The sequence below is a fragment of the Felis catus genome, chromosome A2 (assembly GCF_018350175.1).
Source record: "Felis catus isolate Fca126 chromosome A2, F.catus_Fca126_mat1.0, whole genome shotgun sequence".
Classification (NCBI taxonomy): Eukaryota; Metazoa; Chordata; class Mammalia; order Carnivora; family Felidae; genus Felis; species Felis catus.
Window position 1 is genome coordinate 8,677,248 of NC_058369.1, and position 23,273 is coordinate 8,700,520.

Consider the following 23,273-nt stretch of genomic DNA (forward strand, 5'->3'; position numbering starts at 1 on the left):
GCAGAGTTTTTCTTTCATAACCGTCGCGAGCCCTTTGGGGCGACTCCGTTTCTGACAAGATCCCACCCTTCATTTAGATGGGAAACTGAGGCACAGAGGGGCTGGGACCTGAGAACTCCAGACAGGAGTTGAGAAGGGGTCTACACACTGGACAGCCAGTGATGGGGGAGTCCACTGGGGCGGGGGCCTCCGGACGGGATCAGCCCCCTCCCTCCACCTCAACCCCATCAAGCAGATAAGAGACTCAGGGAAGGACAGAAACGACAGAGACACGGAGTGAGAGAAACAGTGACCTAGAAAGGTGAAACAGAGACCCAGAGATGGAGAGACAGGGGAACAGACAGAGAGAGACAGTGAGGCTGGCAGATTCGGAGACAAAGACATAAAAAGACTGGGCGAGGTAGAGACGGACCTAGAGACAGAGAAAGAGACACCAACACGGACTAGAATCGGAGGGACAGGGCAGAGCCAGAGAGGGTCGGCCCCTAGGGAGACCCCGGGCTGCCCCGTCTGGGGACGCGCCAAGAGCTCCCCCACTCCGCCCCCGTCGTGCCTGGGCAGTGACTTCAGAGGCCCCGCGGATTCTATAAATGGCCAAACGGCCGAGGGCCGGGGCGGGGCGGAGCCGAGTGAGTCAGCGCTTCGCGTCACCGCCGGCCGGATCCCGCCGGGCCCCGCTCCCGCCCTCGCCCCTCCCGGGCCGCCAGGGGGCGCCAGCCGCCTGCTCCGCCGAGGCGCGCGTTCCCCGCCGTGCGCCGCAGAGACCCGGGGCCCGCCCCGGGCCGCTCAGCGTGGGCAGGATCCCGGAATCTGCGCGTTCGAATCCTGGCTGCGTCGCCCTCGTGCTGTGTAAGGCCAGGCGGGCGGCGTCACCTCTCTGTGCCGCGTACAGACCCCACGTCGGAAGGCTGTTGTGAGGCTTGAGTGAACAGACCCAGTGCATTTAGGATTATACCAGGAGCTAATTGTGGGCTCGTTTTATGTATTTTAGCCTATTGGTTTAGACCAGCGGTTCTCAAACAGGAAAGATCTGCCTTCCCTCTCCCGTCTCCCTGCTGGGACATTTGGCAACGTCCGGAGACGTTGCTGTTTGTCAAGACTAAGGGAGTGCTACTGGCATCTGGTAGGTAGAGGCCGGAGATGCCGCCTCAATTACGGTAAGGCCCAGGAGAGACTCTGGCCGGGAAGAATTATCCAGCCCTGTTGTCCACAGTGCCGGGGTTGAGGAACCTTGACTTAGCGCGATGGCATTAGGGGCAGGGGCCTGGGGTCAAATTCTGCTCCGCCACTGACACTGGGTGACACTCGGAAAGGGATTCCACACCCCATGCCTCAGTTTCCCCATCTGTAAAGTGTGTATAATAACAGCATCTGGGGGCGACTGGGTGGCTCAGTCGGTTGAGTGTCTGACTCTGGATTTTGGCTCAGGTCATGATCTGACTGTTGAAGAGATAAAGCCCCGCATGGGGTTCTGCACTGACGGCGGGGACCTACTTGGAATTCTCTCTCCTTCGCTCTCTGCCTCTCCTCCACTCGTGCACGGGCGAGCGCTCTTCCTCTCTCTCTCTCTCAAAATAAATAAGGGCGCCTGGGTGGCTCAGTCAGTTAGCGCCCGACTTTGGCTCAGGTCATGATCTCACGGTTTGTGAGTTCAAGCCCCATGTCTGGCTCTGTGCTGACAGCTCAGAGCCTGGAGCCTGCTTCGGATTCTGTCTCCCTGTCTCTCTGCCCCTCCCCTGCTCGCGCCCTGTCTATCTCTCTCTCAAAAATAAATAAACATTAAAAAAAATTTTTTTAAATAAAATAAATAAATTCACTTAAAAAAAGTAACAGCATCCCTTTCTAAGGGCGTTGTGAGGCACGAGTTGGTACATGTATAGTCCTTGTAACAGGGCCCGACATAAGAGCCACTGTCATATCAGCATATCACAGCCGTGCCCTTAGCATGTGGCCAGCAAATTGCACGTCCCATCAGTATATGGCAGATATTGCTGACATCATCCAAGTGTCACTAACGTGGCCTTGCCATAAGTGGCATGATGTGGTCAATGTCATCCTCCTCTGTGGTCCCCGGGGGTGAGATCTGGCCAGATGGGGCTGTTTACGTGGGATCCTTCCAGGCCGGCCTGGCTGGGACAAGGAAACCTGCTAACACAGATGCCCCACGGCCAAGGCAACCCGCAGGTAGATGGGGAGGGTAAAATCCAAGATCTCTGCTCCCCCAGATCCTTCCGAGGGACCGGAGGGGACGGAAGTGGGGTGCCAGACGCTCAGGGGAAAAACTGGCCTTATCCCGAGTCCTTTCCTGTGCCAGGCGCTCCACACCGGGCATGGACTGTCCATTGGTCCATTTCACAGATGTGGCAACAGAGGCTCAGCTACAGACCGTTGGCGTCTGGAGCTAAACCCAGGGTGGTGCTCACTAAGCTGCCGTGGGCTGCGGTCTTGCCTCAAGACCGGAGACAGACAAGGAGAGGTGACTTCAGTGACAGACACGGAGAGCCTAGGTGACCCTGCCAGAGGTCCAAAGAACAGTGGAGGGTAGGGAAGGATGGGGAAAGCTTGATCTCTTATGACCAAGCCCCCCCCCCCCAATAATCACCCAGGCCGCCCCCCTAGGTGGAAACAATGACACAATCGGCTCCCAATACCAAGGCCCTGACATCACGTGGGGGGGAGAGGGGGGTGGCCGAGGTGGGGGGTGCCCCGCCCCTTGGCAGGCCCCTGCGGCCAATGGGACGGCCTTGGAAGAGGCCCGGGCCGCCTCCGGAGCTTCAAAAACGTGTGAGGAGGGACGAAGGGGCTGCAGACGGAGCCTTAAGCTGCTGCCTCAGTCCTCAGTGCCTCTGCCCACCACCAGCCAGCATGTCTTCTGCTCACTTCAACAGGGGCCCCGCCTATGGGTTGTCGGCTGAGGTCAAGAACAAGGTAGGCCCCCCCCCCCGCCGGCCCATACACCCCGGCAGGCCAACGGCCCCATGGGGTTCTGGTCTATCCCATGTGATTTGGGACCAGAGGGGACAAAAGGACAAACATGGGGTACGGCCCGCCTTCCTCCCCATCCTGAGCATCCCAGAGCCCTCAGCGACTGTTGGGGTGGGGCGTGCAAAATGGGGGGCATGCAGGCAACCATATAGGTAAACTGAGGAGGTCAGTCCCTGGTGAAGACCCCGCTTGATCAGAGCCTCCTGTTAACCTGTCCCCTGTTCCTTTTATGTTGGGGGGCGGGGGGCTGGGAAAGGACTTGATCTTCCTTGCACCCACCATCTCAAAAAGCAACTGGGGAGTGGTTGACAGCTGGGATGGTGGGGAAGGGAGGCCCAGAAAGTGTGGGAGATCCTGAAGGGGGGGGGGCGGAGACAGCTGGGGAGGTCAGAGAGGGAGCATTAGGGACACGATTTGTCCTCGTTTTGGGCTGGGAGAACATGCACACACCACCTTCATGCTATGGATGGGCAAACTGAGGTTCAGAGAGGAGGGGTAAGTAGCTAGGGTTCTAAATAAGGGAGCTGCAGAGCTAGGATCCTGGCCTCCCCCCCACCCCACACACCCACCCGAATGGGGGTTCAGCTTCTGCAGGGCAGTGAACTTGAAGTCCCCAACTCACTGGAATGCTCCCGTAAGCGTTGCCACGGGAGGAGTCCCAGCCCCATTTGACAGAGGGGAACACTGAGGCTCGGGGTGGCTTGTCCCAGTGTACGGCGAGGACGCGGAGAGCTGGAATCGGATCCAGGGTCGGGGGATCCTGGCTGCTGGAGGAGGGGGCTGGTGGGGGGGGCGGGTGCGCGGGCCGGGAGCGATCCCAGCGCCGCCCCCCTCCCCCCCCAGCGCCGGCCCCAGAGCCGCGAGAAGCCGCCGCGCCTTATAAGGCGGCCTCGGGGAGCCCGGCCCGCGGGGCCGCGCTATATAAGGGCCGGTTTGCTTTATAAAGCCGGGCTGGTGGGGAGGGGGGCGGCAGGGCCGGGGCCAGGTGAGGGGCCGCCCCCTCCCACCTCCTCCTCCCCCAGGAGAAGGGCCAGCTCCGTCCCCCAGAGTCCGGGAGCCTGTCGGGGCTGGGGCTGAGGGTTCTGGAGAAACGGAGGGGGGCAACGTGGGGAGGGGGGCAGAGGGCGAGGGACGGAGAGGGACGGAGATTCTGGGAGCCCAGAGACTTGAGAGGGACGGATGGGGAGGGTGAGCCACGAGCGAGATAAGACCGAGACAGGGATGGGGAGGCCGAGAGAGGAGCCGGACGAGCCCCACCCCCACCAGAGGCAGGGAACCTGGAGTCGGAGACCAGCCGCGAGGCAGAGATGGCCCCACCAGGAGCCCCACCCCCAGCCAGACGCGGAGGGATGGGGACAGGAAGACAGGGCCAAGGAAAGACGGACAGGGCTGGAGAGAGAGAGAGAGAGAGAGAGGTCACGGGGATGGGGAGAGGGAGAAATACGGCCACACGCACGGGGCCAGGAGTAAGACAGAGACAAGCTCCCGGCCACTCCACCAGGAGCTGGAGCCCAGGAGATGAGGGCCTGAAGAGACACTGAGGCAGGCATGCAAGACAGGACAGTCCCCTGCAAGGCGTACCTTGCAGTACTCAGGGCACCTCCTTAGGGCTCCTCCTCCCCTGCCTTGGGGCCCCAGGCTTCCAGCAGGGGGGGACGGGCAGGGCCCCCGGGAAGCTAAGCCCCAAGTTTGGCCTGGAGGGGGAACCAAGAGGCCAGGCACCGCCCCGCCCCCAGCTCTGAGTACCCCCCGCTCTCCACCCCCGGCCTTGTCCGCATTCTCTGGTGCCAAACCTCAGAATGTCCGGAATGGCCCCCTGGGCAGGTGCCACCTCAGCCCTGGCCCTCAGCCCACTTCAACCCCCACCCCTACTCCCCCATGGACGCTGGGGCAGAATTGCCTTAGTTGGGAAGGGGCTGAAGAAGATCAGGCCCAGGGAATATCAGATGGGGTCCGAGGACTGAGTCTGCTCCACGCTGCGTCCTCACCACTTTCTCTGCGCCCCCCACCCCCAGCTGGCCCAGAAGTACGACCACCAGCGGGAGCAGGAGCTTCGAGAATGGATCGAGGGGGTGACAGGGCGCCGCATCGGCAACAACTTCATGGACGGCCTCAAAGATGGCATCATTCTTTGCGAGTGAGTGGAGCAGACTCTGCCTTGGGCTGCCCTCAACCTGGGCGTTCATCCCCGCCCCTCAACCCCTCAACCAACTAGGGGCTCCAAGCCGGGTCAGGCACTTTATATCCAAGACCTGGGAACAGTGGTGGCAAATGATCATTGTGCCCATTTAACAGGAAAGAAAACTGAGGCTCAGGTAAAACACATGGCCCCAAGTCCCATACTGTTCCAACAGAAGTGACTCCACAATCTAGGAAGGCAGGGCGGGGCCCATTTATGGCCTCCAAGAGTTCCGAGTTCCAAGAAAGAGAGATCGTGGCCAGAGGGCAACAGGCAATGATGGCTGTCCATCACTGGCTTGACATGAGAGATATACCACAGTCATTTTTTTTTAAATTTTTTTTCAACGTTTATTTATTTTTGAGACAGAGAGAGACAGAGCATGAACGGGGGAGGGGCAGAGAGAGAGGGAGACACAGAATCGGAAACAGGCTCCAGGCTCCGAGCCATCAGCCCAGAGCCCGACGCGGGGCTCGAACCCACGGACCGCGAGATCGTGACCTGGCTGAAGTCGGACGCTTAACCGACTGCGCCACCCAGGCGCCCCACCACAGTCATTTAAGTAGGTCCCCATCTTCTACTCTTCTCAGAACTTAAATCATCGAGAGAAATGAAAGCCCACGCAGCTCCCAGGCTTTGATTCCAGATTCCACGGCAACGTTAATGCTGGCTAGGGCCCTGAGCCCAGTGGGGGTCCTGTCTGCATCTCTGAGTCTGACCCAGGGCAGGGTGACCATGGTGGCCGGAGAATGCCCTTGAGAAGCTTCCCGAAGGTGCAGGCTTACCCAGATCTAGGTGCTGGAAAGGTGGCAGGGTGGGGAGATCCTGTTCTGTCGTATCCACTCGGGACAAGGAATAGGGGGACACCTTGGTGTCCCAGCTCGGACAGGGTTGCTTGGACATTAAAGAGTGCCAAGCCCACCCCCCACACCTCCCCCCATTCAGTCCTTCATGCCTCGAGAATTTATGGAGCACCTGCTGCGTGCCAGGTCTAGGCACTGGGGATAATGAACAAAACAGACTTGACTTTGAGTTCACGTAGAGCTTTCGTCCTAGTGAGGGCAGATCGATCAAATAATCAATGAGATAATCACATAACATACTTGCCGAGGGTGGGAAGTGACGTGGAGGAAAGTCTGGTGGGGATGGACGGGGACCCGGGGTGGGGAAAAGGGTGGCTGCTTTGTACAGAATGGCCTGGAAGGTCTTTCTGAAGAGGTAACATTTGAGAGGAATCTTGGATGAAGTGAGGGAGGGACCTGGGAGGGCGTCTGAGGGGAGAGTGGGTCAGGCAGGGGGGCAGCCGTGCAAAGGCCCTGAGGTGGGAGTGAGCGAGTGTAGTGTGTTCAAGGAACAACCAGGAGAGATATGAGGAGGTGGAGAGAGTTAGCTGGGCGGAGCGGAGCTGGGGGGGGGGCACACTTTCAGTCATGCTAAGTATTAGGATCTTTATTCTGAAGGGAAAGCATGGGACAGCTTTGAATTGGGAAGTAACTAGAATTATTGTTGAAAAGACCATTCGAGCTACAAGATGAAGGGTCGGGAGGAGACATGGTGGAAGCTGGGAGCCCCAGGGAGGCCCCTGCAAAGAGCCCAGGAGAGAGCTGTGGGCGGCTCGGAGCGGGGTGGGAGTGGCAAGGAGTGGTGGGCTTCTAGATGTCTTTGGAAGGCAGAGCCAAAGGACTTGCTGAGTGCTTGGGTGTGTGGACGGGAGAAAAGGATAGGAGAGTCAGAGGCAAGTCTGAGGGCTCTGCCCAAGCACCTGGAAGGCTGTGTTTACTGAGCCTGGGAAGATGGAAGGGGCTGAGTTGGGGGAAGTGGGTGTCAGGAGGCAGGGGTGGGTGCGCTGGATTTGAGATAGCACGTAGGGAGCTGGATTGGGGAGTGAGGGGCCCGGCTGCACCCAGACACCGGGGAGCTGTTGGCGTATCGGTGGCATTTGCGGTCAAGAGACTGGAGGAGATCAAGGGGGTGAGTGTGGCCAGGAAGGGAAGTCCGAGGCCCAGGCTGCAGGCTTTCCACAGTGCAGATGCCTGGAGAGGACCAGCAGCCCGAAAGGTGGTTGCCAGGGAGACAGGGTCACAGCAGGGGACTCCTGCAAGCCTGGGCTAAGGGGACTTTCTGCTAGAGACCCCAGCCCAGGTCCCGATTTCCCATCTCAGTCCTGCCCGGGTGTACGGGGGTGGATCAGCGGGGCCGCAGCTGAGCTGGTTGCCGTAGGCACCCGCGCCATCGCCCACTGGCTGTCACCCTGACCCCTTGTCCCGCGGGGCTGGGCGTACCTTCCTCGCTGCCTTCCCCGGCTCCTTGTAGGTTCATCAATAAACTCCAGCCGGGCTCCGTGAAGAAGGTCAACGAGTCGACCCAAAACTGGCACCAGGTGAGCCCAGCCTCTTTTCTGAACTCTTTCAACCCCTGGCCCACACCGCCCCTCGGCCCTCCCCCCCCCCAACCCTGCCTCCCTCCACTGACTGGCGCCTGCTCCCCTCCAGCTGGAAAACATCGGCAACTTCATCAAGGCCATCACCAAGTATGGGGTGAAGCCCCACGACATTTTCGAGGCCAATGACCTGTTTGAGAACACCAACCACACCCAGGTGCAGTCTACCCTCCTGGCCCTGGCCAGCATGGTGAGTGAGGCTGAAGGGTGGGCGTGGGGCGGGTGGGCTGTGGAGGGTGTGGGCTGGGATGCGAGTGGGGGCCGCTCGTGCCCCCGGGGCCCAGCATGGGTGGGAGGGGGGAGCAGGTGCTAACTGGGGACGGTGCCTGGAGGCTCCCTTGTCAGTCCCTGCTCCCTTGGCCCTCCCCAGGCCAAGACGAAAGGGAATAAAGTGAACGTAGGGGTGAAGTACGCGGAGAAGCAGGAACGGAGATTTGAGCCAGAGAAGCTACGAGAAGGGAGGAACATCATCGGGCTTCAGGTACTGCCCCTTCTTCACCGGGGGGTCTTGCTGCTGAGCTGGGCGGGGAGGTCAAGGAGGCCAGGAGGGCACCCCAGTCCCGGCAGGCTTTGGGGCACAGGCTGTTTGGCCCTACCTCGGATGTATGCCGGACACTGTGCTTGGCGTCCAGCGGCTCTGAGCGGTGGGTGCTATTGTTACACCCTTTATCCAGATGAGGAAACTGGGGCCTGGAGAAGCCGGCTCACTTACCGCGATTGCCCGCATGATACGTGGCCGCGCTGGGGCTCGAACCCTGGAAGCCAGGCCCCGGGGCTCGGAGCCACCTACAGGCCACGTGACCCGCCTTTTCTGGGCCTCAGTGTCCAGTCCGGAGCCTGACAATGGAAGCAGGTGCCTCGGCAGAGGGCGAGCCAGGGTCCGCCGACACGCTCTGTCTCGTGGCCCCGGGTGAGGCTCTGTGACCTTCGGGCTGATTCTCCTTCCTAGATGGGCACGAACAAGTTTGCCAGCCAGCAGGGCATGACGGCCTACGGCACCCGGCGCCACCTGTACGACCCCAAGCTGGGCACGGACCAGCCCCTGGACCAGGCTACCATCAGCCTGCAGATGGGCAGCAACAAGGGGGCCAGCCAGGTGCGTGGGGCGGGGGGGAGGGGGCCGCGGGCTGGGCCGCTGGGGTGGCCCCTGCCCTGCTGGGTGCCCGCGGTCTGACGGGCTGCGCCCTCTGCAGGCCGGGATGACCGCACCCGGGACCAAGCGACAGATCTTCGAGCCGGGGCTGGGCATGGAGCATTGCGACACGCTCAACGTCAGCCTGCAGATGGGCAGCAACAAGGGGGCCTCGCAGCGGGGCATGACGGTGTACGGGCTGCCGCGCCAGGTCTATGACCCCAAGTACTGCCTGACGCCCGAGTACCCGGAGCTGGGCGAGCCTGCCCACAACCACCACCCGCACAACTACTACAACTCGGCCTAGGGCCCCGGGGCCCCCCACCCCCCCGCCCCGCCTTCCCCCCAGGGAGGCTGCCTGCTGCTCTCGGCAGGGGCCGCGCCGCCCCTGTCGACCCCTCTCCCTGCATGGCGTCCCCCCGCCCCCCCGCCGCCGGCACCTGCCCACAGGGTTAGCATTTGGTGGGGGAGGGGGGCAAACTGGGGGGCTTGCGGGGGAGGGGAGGGGGCCCTCCTCCCTGGAGCGCCGCGGGACCCAACACCGAGCCGGGTGTTCCCAACAGCACCCAGAGGACGCACTGAGCAAGGCTACCCCGGCTGTCATTCCCTCCCCCCTCACAAGTGGGTCCCCCCCAGGACAAGAAGTCCCCCCCCTCCAAGCAAAACCCCCAGAGCCCAGGCTCGGCCTGCCCCCACCCCATTCCCACAGTGGGAGCAAACTGCATGCCCAGAGACCCAGCGGACACACGCGGTTTGGTTTGCAGCGACAGGCATACGTGGATGTGACAGCGGCGTTTGTAACGCGAGCACTTTCTTTTTCTATTTCACTGGAGCACAATAAACGGCTGTAAAATCATGGACTCGGGGCTGCTCTTTGCTGGAGCCCGCGTGTCTCTTGCACCCGTGCAAACAGCCTTGCTCGGATCGGCTCCGCGTCCCGCATCCGCGTCTGCAGGGGCACAACGCTCACACCGTCAGATGTGCACACGGAGTGCGCGGCCACTTGGCGGGCCCCGGGACAGGCACTCACACGCAGAATCCGTGCCCTACTTTGTGTGTGTGGAGCACACACACTCCCCTTGCACAGATGCACACGGGCGGCACACACTCCCACTCAGGACATGTAAACGCACACCCTCACACATAATATCCACACGCACGTGCTCGGCCCCCGTGTGCCTTTCTGGGAAGTCTGGGGCGGGGGGGGAGGGGGTGGTGGTGTAAAAGTGCCCAAGCGCCGGGACAGGCGAGATGGGGTGTGAATCACACAGTTCTGCTTCTCACACGCTGACTGACTCGGGGCAAGTCACTTGCCCTCCCTAGGCCTGTTTTCCCAACACGAAAATGAGGTCAGAGAGCCTCCTGGGGACATGGGGAAGCTGAAATGACACCCCCGGATGGGGGAAGGCATTTGGTACTGACCAATGAACGTGGTCAAGCCAGGTTCCGGAGGTCCCCGTGGGCAGGCGGGACCCTTCAGCCCCGGATTGTGGGGAGGTGGGAGGGGACAAGGCAGTGGGGCAGGATGGGCACTTTGGGGGCGCGGGGCAAGGGCCCTTTGTAGACTGGCACGGGGCAGGGGAGTAGCCGTCTGCCAGGCGCGGCCGCCCTGTGCGCCCAGCTCGCTCTCTGCCCTCTTCTGAGGGCTGACTCCCGAGTCTGGCCTGCCAGCCCAGGGCCCTCGGAGTCTGTGGACAGCCCCCACCTCTCCACGTTTCAGAGGGGCCCCTGTCCTCCCAGTGATGTGAGCGCCAGCGGTCCTGCCTGGAAGGCACCACCTGTCAGAGTTCCAAGGGGAGGGTGCGGCCGTGTGGGGGTGGGGGTGGCAGGTGGTTACAGAACGGTGGTGTCCCCTTCCTTACGCACAGCAGGGGATGAAGCTGGAACACGGGGACCTGCGGAGACACACCAGAAGACCCGCGTGCACGGACGCACACAGCCCCTGGGGCCTCGTAAAAGGGATTCCAGGCGCTCTTGGCCTGGCTAGTACAAGTCCTGCTCCCCCAGGGCCAGCACAGGGGGAGCTATGCCGAGGAGGATCCATGCCTGGCCCAGGGCCCTGCCTCCTCGAGAAAACAGCACCATATTAGCACTTGGCCTGTGTGACTGGGGTGGGCGGGCCCTGGAAGCCAGAGGAATGAGCCCCCTTTCTGCTGGACCCCAGAGGGCACCCCCCGCCCAGGCACCTGTCCACCGCTCCGCCCGTGCCCACTGGCTCCTGCCTGGGACCTTGGAGGGGGGAGGCGAGAGCACCACAGGAAGGGCAGGGTAGGGTGGGCTTCCAGGTGGGAGTGGGGGAACATGCCAGACCCAGTGGCCGGGCCTGGTGGCTAGCTCAGCATCCCCCCTCGGCTGTCCCACACCCCTTAGTGCCCTGAGTGGGTCCCAGAGTCACTTAAACCGTGCCAGGCACTGTGCTAGGCCCCTCCAGTCTCAGCATGGCCCTGGAACGTTCTAGCGTCCTTTCTGCTGTACCAACGAGGAATGCAAAGCACAGGCCACCTGCTGCCCAGGCTCAAAGCCGGGTGCGGGTGCTGATGGGCCCCAGGCTGCCGGAGCGTCAGGACCTCCACACCTGTAAGGCCATCTGAGGGCACCGTCCATCAGCAAGGTTCAGATGCATTTTTTCCAAAACCAAGCAATTCACTCAATTCTGACACGACCTGGAGACAGACAGCACTGGATCTCCCAGGATAAGGGTTCAGTCTTAGGAGGCTGTCCCTCCCCTTTAGGGCCAATTCCAAGTCCAGGTTATGACCTGTGCTTCTGACCGACCAGTGATAATCAGGGATTCCCATGACCACCTCTTCCGATTTCGTTCATTTACTAGAGTGGCTCACAGAACTCAGAGAAGCATTGCGTTTTACTAGATTACCGGTTTATTAGAAAAGAATATAAATCAGGAGGCGCTCGATGGAGCCGGTGTATGGGCCCAAGTCGGGAGAAGGGGCACCCCACTCCCCCAGCACTTCTGTGGGTTCACCGACCCCCCAAGCTTGTCAAATCTTGTTGAAGTTGTGATACAGCTTAATCTGTAGCCCCCCTTTCCCTTCCTCAGAGGCTGTGGGTGTTACTGAGGGTCCCACTCAGTGATCGCGGACCTTCCGGTGACCAGCCCCATCCTGAGGCTGATCTGGGGCCCCACAGCGATCGGCATGAATGTAGGTGTGATCAAAACGGGCTCTGTTGACAAAAGATGCCGCCACTCAGGAAATCCCAAGGGGTTGAGGAGCTGTGCCAGGAACTAGAGACAGGGACCAAAATGTATGACACCGCACCAGCATCGGCCCCACCTCGTCTTCAGAGACCCCCTCACCACCCTCGGAAAAAGGTCCCTTTCCCGGACCCTTACTCCTCCACAATGCTGTCACCCCTGCAGCCCTGGAAGCAGAGACCTGTTCTCTCGGCCTGGACCCTGGGCTCTTAGGCAGTCAGACCCCGGGCTGTGACGCCAGGCCTCCCAGGTTCAAGGCCCAACTCTGCAGCTTTCTGGCTGTGGGACGTTAGGCCGGTGACTTGCCATCTCTGGCCCAATTCCTCACCTGTGAGCCTGGGGCACCTGCCTCACAGGCACCTTTCGGGGGGTGGGGTGGGGGGGGGGCAGGGCGGGCAAGCCTGAGACCAGCTTCTGGCACAGGGTGGCCCTTGAGTATCACTTCTTCTTTCGGACCGCCCCCCAGGAAAAGCCTTCTCTGGTCACCCCGGGCTCCACTGGCCCCATTTTCTGTTGTGCCTGTAAATGCCTGGCCAGGTGTCTGTGGGTTCATCCGTGTGCCTCGGGCCCAGCACTGCCATGGTTTCATCCCGAACGCCTGTTGCATGGACAAAATGGACAGTTTGAAGGACTGACCAAACCCCATTTCCCATGGCCCGCCAGGCCACCTCTGAGTGCTTCAGTCTCCCCCTCTCCCTCACTGAACCCCTGGGCCTGACCCAGAACCCAGGAAATCACAAAGAAGCAGGAGTTTGCATCAGCTGCTTTATTTAGGGGCTCGTGACCGACGGCGATCCCCAGCCCAGCCCCTTCCTCCTCTACAAAAGCAACTAAACAGGAAAGGGGGCTGTTCTGCCAGGTCCCAGCCACGGGGCCTGTGGGACTGTGGCTTTGAATCCCAGGCCACAGGCCTTGGGAGGCAGGGGAGGGGCGGGGGGCAGTCCAGTTCACACGGTGCTGGTGAGATGGGTGAGGAGGCTGGAGAGTCCCTTGGCAGCCTCTGCTGGGCTTGTCCTTGCCCAGAACGTCAGGACGCGGGCCCCGAGGAGGAGCAAGCAAGTTAAAGGCTTTCAGAGCCAAGGGAAGCACTTCAGGCCCCCGGGGGGGCCCAACAACCCCGCCTCAACTCCAGTCCGTGCCCACAGGCACGCTGCCACGGCCACACTCACACCCACACCCACTCCATACACGCAGAGGGCTGTGAAGGCCCTGGACCCACACCGCGGACCCTGGAATGTCTCTGGATTGGCACCCAGCGGGGCAGGTCCACGGCAGGCAGGGTTGCCGCGGGAGTGGGTCCTCTGCATCGCTACTGGTTGGCTGCCTCGCAGGCATCTATCCAATCGCTGTACACGTCCACCGGTTCTGACAGATCTGGGCCGCTGAGGTCAAGGGCAACTGGTGGCATCGGGCCCCTTCCCTGTACGCACCCCTCTCGCTGGTGTCAGCCGGATCCCCGCCCTGCACCCTACGCAAGTCAGCAGGTGGCGCCTTGTCCCCGCCCCGGGGAGGTCACGGCCCACAAATGCGTAAGCAGGAGGGCCAGAGGAGCAAAGACTGGATCCAGTCCCCTCGCCCGTGGCCAGGTGCCCTAGAGCAGCCCATCCGGGGCAGGGGAGCCTTGACTGCCCCCACCCCTCCCCACCCACCCCACTTCCCCGCAAGAGCCTGGTTTCCCAAGGATACATGTGATGGGCGTCTGGAACTCCTCTAGGCACACGGTACACGAGATGACTCCGGTGTTGCGGGCCCGGTCCCTGGAACAGGAGGAGGAGGGGCTGGTGACTAAAGGAGGCCACGTCTATGGGTGACGATCGCCCTAAGTGGGAGGGCCTGGGGCAGAAAGGATGGTGGGAGCAGGGAAGCTGCCTCCCGACTCTGGGAGGAGAGGGGAGGCCCCCGTCCCCCACTCACATTTTCACGTCACAAGACTTCTCGTGGTTGCAGAAGGGGCAGGTGAACTGGGTCTCTAAGGTGCCTGTCATCTTCTTCTTGGGGGGTGGCTTCCGTTTGGACTTTCTGCGCCCCATGTCTGTAGGAGGGCAAACCTGCGGTGGCGGTGGGGGACAGGAGTCAGCAACCCAGGGGACCCCCAGAGCCCTCCAGCTCGATGCTCTAGGGGGCAGGCTGGGAAGAAGGCTCCGCCTCTGAGGGATGAGGCTCCCAGTCCCCAGGTAGGCCGCGGATCCAGGCACACTCTGGGCGGGGGATGGGAGCAGGCTCTGGCAACAGGTGGCCCGAGTTCTAATCGTGGCCCTCCACGTGCTGGGTGGCCCCGGGCACTCAGCCCGGGTGACTTAAGCTCTCTGTGCCTCAGTGTTCTGTCAGTAAAACAGAGATGAGGCTGCTACCCACACAGGGGTCTGTGCGGCTGCCATGACAAACGGTACACGGAGTGCCGAGCACGGGACCCGGCCCACCCATCCTCAGCACCCAGGCAGGACGCCACTGTTCCTGGTGAGGATGACGCAAGAGGCGCTGACGGACCAGCTGCGCGGGGATGGGCACAGCCTAAGTGCCCAGAAGCCGGCGCTTTTGGGAGCAGCTACTCCTCTCGTCAAAGGGACACACAAGGGACACCTAGGAGGAATGACACTCAAGGGATAGGACAGATCCTCCAGAGAAGCCCCCTGGGCTAACTCTCCACACACAAGGGGCTGGTGGGCAGAGACGGGGGGACAAGCATTTCCGGTCCTTGCCACATACCACGACCGAAGACAGGTGTCTGAGGGCCCCGGCCAGCGTTGGGGGACCACATGGGGCAGGGGGTGGCGAGGGGCAGGCTAAACAGGGAGTGGGGGCAGGGGGGAAGGGTCTGGATGGATCCTGGGTGGGAGGGTGGGCAGTGGGGAGACAAAGGATGAAATCACTGCCTTTCTAGGGCATCGAGGAGTACAGGTCGGAGGTGTGGATACAGATGAAGTCAGAACCACGCCAGGGCTGTTCAGGGTGGAGGGATGGCGGGGGGTGAGAGAGTCTCAGAGTGTGGCCAGAGAAGGAGGGACCGGGATGACTCCTAAGGTGGTGGGGGATGGACCACTTAAGGGTGGGTAGGGGGAGAAGGTGGCATCATCCTCTGATGCCTAATGCACAGGAAGAACAAGATGCTGGGGGAAGATGATGGGCTCAAGCGGCAGAGGCACATCTAGGGACAGGTGTCTTGGAGACAGGGGCCTCCCACGCCAGGCACTGAGCTCAGGGTTCTAGGATCACCGTCCCCAGGCACTCTCCCCTCTCCCTGTCCCCCCTACACTCCACCTGTGTGGCTCTTCCTCCGTGACACAGGAATAAAGACCAGAATTCTAGAAGAGCTGCCTGCATTCCCTGTCTTCATTTCCTCCCATTCTCCCTCTACCCCCCCACCATACTGCTCCCCCCAGGGGGCAGTTCCCCGCCTCCTCAGGGCACTGGACGCACTGGCCCGTCCTCCCACCCTTCCCACGCGGCTCTCAGGACCCTGCACTCTGCCCCGGCCTCACTGATGGGGCCTTGCAGTTCCTTCTGCTGCTTTCCCCCGGCCCCGGCCCGGACTTCCGTGATGATACACGAGCCCACGAGCTCAGTCTCTGGGCTCCTCTCCATTTGCTCTCACCTCCGTGGAGACCTCGCCCAGCCTCAGGGCTTCAAATGCCTCCTCTACACTGAGGCTTCCCGATCTGCCACCCTCAACGTTTCCTCTGCGCTGCAGACTGGCTCGTCTACCTGCCTCGGCTACACCCTCACCGGATGCTAACCCACTTTTTCAACATACCCCGTCCCAAACCCAAGCTGCTGACACCTCAACAGGCCCCTTCCGTCTTCCCCAGCTCAGCAGATAGCAAACCCATCTTTGCACAAACCTTGGACTCCCCCTCGATTCCTTCCACTCCCTCTCACATCCCTTATCGGATCCTGATCCCGCGGCTTTCCCTCTAAAAGACATCCAGAACCTGCCCTCTTCTCTTCTCGCCAGAGCCAAAACCGTAGTCCGAGTCCCCAGTCCTGGTCATTTTCAAAACAGCCTCCCTATGGCTCTCCCTGCACCTCCTACCCTGTCCACCTCCCTCCAAATGTACATTCCACGATGGCAGGGACGTGTGTCTTTTCTTTGTATCCCCAGAGCCTACAACTGCTGGTGGCACAGAGCTGGCGCTCGACAAATGCTTACTCAATGAACGAATGAACCAATGCCGGGCCCTCCGCGAACCACGGCAATGCTGCACTCAAGGCAGGCAAAGTGTCTGCTTTTGTGGAACTGCTGGTAGCCGACGGCAGACCCTTAACAACTTAATAAGAGAGATCATTTCCGCTACCAGTAAGTGCTATGAGATGAATCAATCAGGGCTAAGGGAATACTTCCGGAATGGGGCAACTTCACCTAGGAGTGGGGTGGGAAGGACCCTCTGGGTAAAAGTCATTTGCACTGAGGCCTGAATGATGAGAGAAGGCGACAGTGCAAAACAGTCCAGACTGATGGAACAGCAACTGCAAAGGCTCAGAGGCAGAAGCAGCTCCCCCCCTCCCGCCCCCCGAAAGAGCAAGAAGATTGGTACAGCTGAAGCTCAGGGAGCAATGGGGAGAAAGGGTCTGAGATGGGCCCGCAGGGGAAAGCAGCCAGACCCCCCCCTCCGCAAACGTAGCCAGTTCTATAGCCCCTGCCTCACCTGCTCCGGGCAGTGTTCTGTTTTCCCGAAGCCTGGCCCTGGGTACCACCTGTTAATAGAATCCCTTGAGGGATGCTCAAAAATGCAGATTTCTGAACCTCATTTCAGATCTGCCCCTAATGGAATGCAGTGTTGCGGGCGGGGGGGGGGGGGGGACACGATTTACCCACTGCTGAATCCCCATACCAGGCACGGTGCCTGGTATGCATTAAGCGCTCAGTAACTACTTGTTGAACGAACAGATAAGGCTGCCGAACCAGAAGGTATGGATGGGCTCCACAATCTCGTTTTATCCGGCGTCCACGGCACCCCCAATCGCACAACAGAAAGGGGGTCTAGCCTGTACACAAAGCTCCAGGGGCCCTGCCTGCCCTATGGCGACCTAAGTCCAAGCGCGCCAAAGGGGCCTAGAAAAGGGATCGGCTCCCAACCTTCAAAAGGCGGAGGGTCAGCGGTCCCTCCAGGCTCACCGAGGCTTCGGCGTCGCCTCCCGCCTTCCGCCGGCGGGAGCCAGGCCTCCGAGCGGCCGCGCTTAGAGGGCTGGGGTCCGGGGGAGTCAAGCTCCCCGGCCGGCCACCCCCTCCCCAACCCCGGGGTCCTCGACGCCTCCTCCAGGATCCCGTGAGCGCTCCCCCCCCCCCCCCAAGTAGAAGATCGCCTAACCCGGCCTGGCCCCAACGCCCGCCCCGGCGAACAGTCACCTACACTCGCCTCCCCTCCTTGCGACGGCCTCGTTCACCCGGGAGACAGTAGCTTCCGGCTCCAGCCGGAAGCGGAACCCCCTCTCCTCCTCTAACCTGCGGCCGGGAACGCCCCGCGGGGAGGCCCCGCCTTCTCCCGCATCTTTTCGGTGCACATGCGTACTCGCACACCCTACCGGCGGCGGGGTCTCAGTGCGCCTGCGCGGGGGCGCTGGCGCCGTGGCCTGAGGCGGTGCGCGCCGCCGCTTCTGAGGAGTTGTCGCGGTGCCGGCGGTTCAGCGACGGTGGGCTGGGCCGGACCGGCGTTGGAAAGGCATCCTCGCTCTAGGCCGCGGGGTCTGCATGTGTCGTGTCTCCCAGTTCAAGCCTCAGCCCCTCGCAGCCCGCCCGGATCTCCCCAGCTGCGGACACGTTCAAAAGATTTCCGTGCTAAGGAATTGCAAATAGCAGTACGGCTGAATCGTGGTGATGGGGGAGATTGTAGGACGCTCTTCTCAAACGTTAATAAGAGCCTGCGGATCTGATTAAAATTCAGGTCTGATCCATTAGGTCAGGGATGTGGTCTCAAAGGCTGCATTTCTAACTAGCTCCCCGGTGACGTCCGTGCCGCTGGTCCGCGGACCGCACCGAGCGCCGAAGTTATAATAGAAGAGATTGCACAGGCAAACAAGGGCCAGATCACGTGGTCTCGTGGGCACCTTAAGGACTCTGTTGGAGTCGGGCGAGGAGAGAATAAGGCTTTACAGTTCCCACAGTTTAGGGGAGAGGCTGGACATAAACATAAAAGGCTCAATTACTACACCCTTCAGCTCAGCAGAGGCGAACGTATGGATCTCAGAGCATATGATGATGGAGGGGGCTGCCCAGCTAGTCTGAGGGGTTAGCGAAGGCTTCTCCGGGAGGCTGCCGCTCGGGTTGAAATCGAAGGCTGAGCGGGAGTTACACAGAAATTGCACCTGCAGAACTTCTGATGGAGGGAAGGAGAGAAGGGAACAGACACTCCCCTGTCTTGGAGCCCCGGGGGGCTCCCTCTCACTCAGATGAGGAAGGCGCAGGGAGAAGTCCAGGGTTGTGTTCTAGCCATGATTTTGGAGACGAGCAAAAGGAGGGATGGGAACAGGCCCGTGGAAGAGGAGTCTGGAGGTCAGGTGAAGGCTCTGGAAGTGATGTTGAGAGTCATTCACCTAGGGAGGTTATTTGAAGCCTTGGGGCCAGAGGAAGTCACCTGGTGTCAGGGTGAGGGGCAAAGTATAGCAAAAGAAGAGGGCTAAGAAGGAGACCAGGGGCACCCCAACCTGGGGTTGCTAGGAGGAGGAGTCAGCAAGAGACTGGGTAGGCCAGTGAGGTAGGGGGAGAGAGAGGTGGGTGATCTTTCCCAGAGCCTTGAGAAGAAGGTATTTTGAGACAGGGTGGTCAGCTGTGTCACCTGTGGTTGAGAGTTTGACTAAGACGTGGAAAGAGAATTGACTGTTGACCTTGCAAGTGTTTGGTCCCTGGTGACCTTGATAAGAGCCGTTTCCTGACAGTGGTCAAGAAAGTAATTTGGAAGATGTATTTTAGGTCGAGCTATCTTCAGGGTGTCCCCTAGGGGGCAGTGTTACCCTTGGAACTGGCTCTACCGGACTCTTTTTTTTTTCATTGCTCCTATAAACTTGTGCACACAGGGGGGATCGATTTGCTATTTACACTTAATAGTCAAAACACGTACAGGTAACTTTGGTTTTAGTAGTTACACAATTCGTAGTGCAACTCGGCCATAGTTTATATGGACTATCCCATATCTGCTCATGATTGTGGGGTTTGTTTCTTTTTCATTCTCTTTGTTCCTATTTCTCTCTCTCACTCTCTCCTACCGTCTTTCCTTCCCAGCTCTATTGAGATATGATTGGCAGGCAATAAATCGCATGTAAACTATGAAATTTCATGTTTTGACATACGTGTACACGCATGAAACCATCACCACAATTAAGATAGAGAATGTTTTGGGGTGCTTGGGTGGCTCAGTCGGTTAAGCGTTCGCCTTGGGCTCCGGTCATGATCTTGCAGGTTCGTGAGTTCAAGCCCGGCTTCCGGCTCTGTGCTGACAGCTCAGAGCCTGGAGCCTGCTTCCGGTTCTGTGTCCCCCTCTCTCACTTCCCCTTCCCTGCTCGTGCTCGGTCTCTCTCTCTCTCTCTCTCTCTCTCAAAAGTAAATAAACATTAAAAAAAAAAAGAGAGATAACGGATGTTTCCATCACCCCCCAAAACTTTCTTCGTGTCTCTTTGTAGTCCATTCCTTCCCCTGTGCCCAGCCCCTGGCATCAACTGACCTGTTTTCAGTTCCTTTATGTAGTTTTCAGAAAGTCATATGAACAGAATCATACATTCTGTAGTCTTTTGAGTTTCGCTTGCTTTTGCTCAGCTGACTCAGCTGGAGACTTGTCCATGTCATGTCTATCAGTAGTCTGTCCCATTTTATCACTGAGTCGTAGTCCCTCGTGTGGATGGACCACAATTTGTTTCTCCTTGCACCTATGGATGGACGTGGGGGTTGTTGCCACTCCGGGGCAATTATGAACAGAGCTGCCCTGACCCATCTTATTCAGATGTGGATGTTCGCGTTCGACTCCTGTGGTGTTTTATTTCTGTATTCAAACATGTGGTCCCTCTGGGTTTTATTTTTGTGTGTGTGGTCTGAAGGAGGATCAGGGCTCTGTCCTCTGGGGAAATTGACAAGGCAAATAACACCTTCCCCGCGAAACTGCAGAGCACCACCTTCCACCTGCCTTGCGGTCTCGTGTGTTCTCGAACTCGTTTCTGGATTTCCTGCGGACGTTTGCTCCGAGCTGGCGTCACGTTGCTCTGATGACCGTGCATTTTCGCAAGGCAGGTCTCTCACCTTCTTATTTGTGGTTCTTGGCCTGCGAGGGTGTTGAGGGGGTGGCCTGACCTCCAGGACAAGCTGCTGGCTGCAGGAGGATGCCACTGCCGGTCCCGGCACCTGGGGTGAGGAGTGGAGTGGGGGAGATGATAACATCCATGATGGGCGAATCCCAGCCGGTTGCTTGGGAAGAGTGAGAGGATATGAAAGCCTGTGGCTGGCCTTGAGAATCTCTGGCCTCCAGTTTTTGTTTTTTTTTTTTAATTTTTTTTCAATGTTTTTTATTTATTTTTGGGACAGAGAGAGACAGAGCATGAACGGGGGAGGGGCAGAGAGAGAGGGAGACACAGAATCGGAAACAGGCTCCGGGCTCTGAGCCATCAGCCCAGAGCCCGACGCGGGGCTCGAACCCACGGACCGCAAGATCGTGACCTGGCTGAAGTCGGACGCTTAACCGACTGCGCCACCCAGGCGCCCCTATGGCATCCAGCTTTTTGAAGTTTAGAAGGCATCTTTCTAACAATGGCTGCGTGCTAGCTGGCCTCGTCCCCCGGGCTGGATGGAACCCCTCTGAGCCCGAGTGTCCTCCCTGCTTTCTTCTTTTTGCTGTTCCTTGGGTCCCCAGCTGCCTGGTGCTTGTGCTTGGTACATGGCAACAGCACTTGGTCGTTGTGGAGAAGGGGGCCTGGGTGACAAGCCCGCTCCCTGCCACTCGTTCCCTGTGTCAGCTTGGGTGGGTCACTTCTCCTTTCCACGTGCTGGGCCCTGTGAACAGGGACGTTGGGCTAATTCCACGCTCCAGGCCCTGTGAACAGGGACGCTGGGCTGACTTCTGATTCAGATCCCTGCCCTGCCTGGAGCCTCTGAGTCAGTGGGAACAGGCAGGGTGGCTGCGAACCGCCTTGACTCTTGCGGTTCAGATCAAGGGTCTGCCACTTCCTGGGCATAACCTTGGGCACGTTACTTAATCTGTCGAGTTTCTGTAATGTCCTCAGAGAAGCGAGGATGATTCTGGCCCTTGCCGCATGGGTGAGGATTAGAAGCGATGGTGTTTTGGGGAGTAGAGCTCGGCTGGTAGTAGTAATCCCAGGAAGGAACTCAGGGCTGGCATTTTGGTCAGATAGCTTTGCTTAATTTTAACAGTTAACACATGCTCCCCCGGGTTGTATCTGCAACAGATTCAACAATATCAGCTTCTATAAAGTAGCGAATGGAAGGTGTCACACTCCCTGAGTTCCTCTCCCTAAAACTAACCTCAGTTACATTCTATCCGGGTTGCGATTTCATTTCACTCAGCTCAGGCTGACAGTTGGAGCCAACCAAGTGGGTCCCTGCCCTGTAGCGGCTGAAGTGACAGTTGAGGGAGGGGCCAAGGGAGCACTGGGACCTGCCCTGCGCTGGGTGGCCCTGGCTGGCTGTGGGTGGCTGTTACTCAACTCCCTCCCAGAGGGGAACTGGGCTTGTCTGCAGCTTCCAGAATCCACTGGAAGAAACAGGCCCTCATGCAGCTCTGCTTCTGCAAGTTTTCTTGCGTGCATACTTGCACGGATGTACAAAAAGCATGGGGCCAGGGGCACCCACTGCAGTTGGTTGGTAAGAGGGAAAGACTGGAATGGATTTCAGCAGGCCCGGCAAGGAGCCAGTGACATCAGGTGGAAGCTCCATGGCTGTCATATAGAGGGACTCCTGGGGCACCTGGGGGGCTCAGTCAGTAGAGCATGTGACTCTTTATCTCAGGGTTATAAGTTCAAGCCCCATGTTAGATGTAGAGATTATTTAAAAATAAAACCTCGGGGCACCTGCGTGGCTCGGTCAGTTAAGCGTCCAACCCCGGCTCAGGTCATGATCTCGCGGTTCGTGAGTTCGAGCCCCGCGTCGGGCTCTGTGCTGACAGCTCGGAGCCTGGAGCCTGCTTCGGATTCTGTGTCTCCCTCTCTCTCTGCCCCTTCCCCACTCGTGCTCTATCTCTCAAAAATTAAAAACATCAAAACATTTTTTTTTTTAAAAAGAAGGGCAGTCTTTGGGGAATGTATCTGATGTATCCTACCAATCTGTCTGTACACATAGGAAATGAATGCATAGGGTCATTTATTGCAGCGGTGTTTGAGGATAGCAAAGTTATTGGAAGCAATTCAGGTGGCCCTCGGTCGACGGCTGGTTCGGAGACAGTGGGTAGGCATACGGCAGGACCTCTGTAGCTGTGGAAAGAGCCAGCAGTTCCCCTGAGATCTGATGGGCAGATCTCCAGGTACAACAGACAGAAACAGCAGTGTGAAGTGAACCCATGGGCTATGTGAAATGCTTCAGTCTCGATTGTGGGGGTGGGTTTGTGGCTATGTGCCTTTGTCCACAGTTGACAGATTGCACACTCGCAATGTGTCAATCGCACGTCCATAGAGCTGGTTTGAAAACAACAAAAAAAGCCGGGTGCAGATCAGTGGGCGAGGGGAGAACAAAACTTCACGTTTGCTTTTTATTTGAGTAGAGGAATCCTGGAAGGCAACAAAGCATTTATAAGAAAGTTGTTTCCTTCTGGAGAGGGGGACCGAAGTACAGGGAGGGAGGGAGATGTTTCACTTTTCCATAAACTTTAGATTTTTGATGTACGTGACTGCATTACCAGTTCCATATCAGAGTGAACAAAAAGGAATCTTCTGTCAAGAACAGCCGAGTTGTGGTTAGCAGAAAGAGCGTGCGCAGAACTGTGTGTGTCTCGTGTTGTTTCGTGTAAAAGAAAAAGGTGGGGGGATGTTTTTATTACAGAGGCATCCATTTGGGCAGGAAAGAAACAGTGATGGGGGGGCGCCTGGGGAGGTGGGCACAGAGGAGGAAGCCTTGATTCGTCTGGTAACCCTTTTGGTTTCGTCTGTTTGTTTATTTACTTATTTGGAGAGAGAGAGAGAGAGAGAGAGAGAGAGAGAGAGAGTGAGCAAGCAGGGGAAGGGAAAGAGAATTCTAAGCAGGTTCTGCGCTGCCAGTGCTGAGCCTGATGCGGGGCTCGAACCCACGGACCGTGAGATCGTGACCTGAGCCGAAATCAAGAGTCTGGATGCTCAACCCACTGAGCCACCCGGGCGCCCCCTTTCGGTTCGGTAAGTACTTCAAATTGCCTCCACGCGC

At 59.1% G+C, this 23,273-nt stretch overlaps 2 protein-coding genes across 6 annotated transcripts; one reads left to right on the plus strand and one right to left on the minus strand.

Moving 5' to 3' along the window:
- Nucleotides 1-2,769: 2,769 nt before the first annotated feature.
- CNN1 (calponin 1) lies at nt 2,770-9,594 on the plus strand. Of its 2 annotated transcripts, XM_023245711.2 has the most exons (8): nt 2,770-2,928; nt 5,001-5,122; nt 7,478-7,544; nt 7,657-7,794; nt 7,975-8,085; nt 8,554-8,700; nt 8,798-9,048; nt 9,249-9,594. In XM_023245711.2, exons 1-7 carry the CDS (start codon nt 2,866-2,868, stop codon nt 9,041-9,043), a joined length of 894 nt encoding a protein of 297 aa, XP_023101479.1. In that variant the 5' UTR covers nt 2,770-2,865; the 3' UTR covers nt 9,044-9,048; nt 9,249-9,594. The 2 variants fall into 2 exon arrangements, with proteins under 2 accessions (XP_023101479.1, XP_023101477.1); XM_023245709.2 differs by having other exon boundaries at nt 8,798-9,594.
- A 3,107-nt stretch (nt 9,595-12,701) lies between these two features.
- Nucleotides 12,702-17,431, minus strand: ELOF1 (elongation factor 1). Of its 4 annotated transcripts, none has more exons than XM_045046048.1 (5): nt 17,299-17,401; nt 16,594-16,642; nt 13,865-13,998; nt 13,637-13,707; nt 12,702-13,329 (listed from the first exon to the last, which is right to left on the minus strand). In XM_045046048.1, the coding sequence occupies exons 3-5, from the start codon at nt 13,978-13,980 to the stop codon at nt 13,286-13,288; spliced, it is 231 nt and encodes a 76-aa protein (XP_044901983.1). In that variant the 5' UTR covers nt 13,981-13,998; nt 16,594-16,642; nt 17,299-17,401; the 3' UTR covers nt 12,702-13,285. The 4 variants fall into 4 exon arrangements, with proteins under 4 accessions (XP_044901983.1, XP_006928506.1, XP_011287535.1 ...); XM_006928444.5 differs by having other exon boundaries at nt 12,702-13,324; nt 17,299-17,397; XM_011289233.4 differs by lacking the exon at nt 16,594-16,642 and having other exon boundaries at nt 12,702-13,324; nt 17,299-17,431.
- Between the last annotated feature and the right edge of the window lie 5,842 nt (nt 17,432-23,273).

Coding starts and splice junctions, on each gene's coding strand:
- CNN1 (XM_023245709.2), top strand. CDS start 2,866: ATGTCTTCTGCTCACTTCAACAGGGGCCCCGCCTATGGGTTGTCGGCT. Junction 7,545..7,656: donor CGACCCAAAACTGGCACCAG/GTGAGCCCAGCC, acceptor GCTCCCCTCCAG/CTGGAAAACATCGGCAACTT. Junction 7,795..7,974: donor TCCTGGCCCTGGCCAGCATG/GTGAGTGAGGCT, acceptor GGCCCTCCCCAG/GCCAAGACGAAAGGGAATAA.
- ELOF1 (XM_011289233.4), bottom strand. CDS start 13,980: ATGGGGCGCAGAAAGTCCAAACGGAAGCCACCCCCCAAGAAGAAGATG. Junction 13,708..13,864: donor AAGTCTTGTGACGTGAAAAT/GTGAGTGGGGGA, acceptor CTCCTGTTCCAG/GGACCGGGCCCGCAACACCG. Junction 13,325..13,636: donor GTTCCAGACGCCCATCACAT/GTATCCTTGGGA, acceptor TCAGCGGCCCAG/ATCTGTCAGAACCGGTGGAC.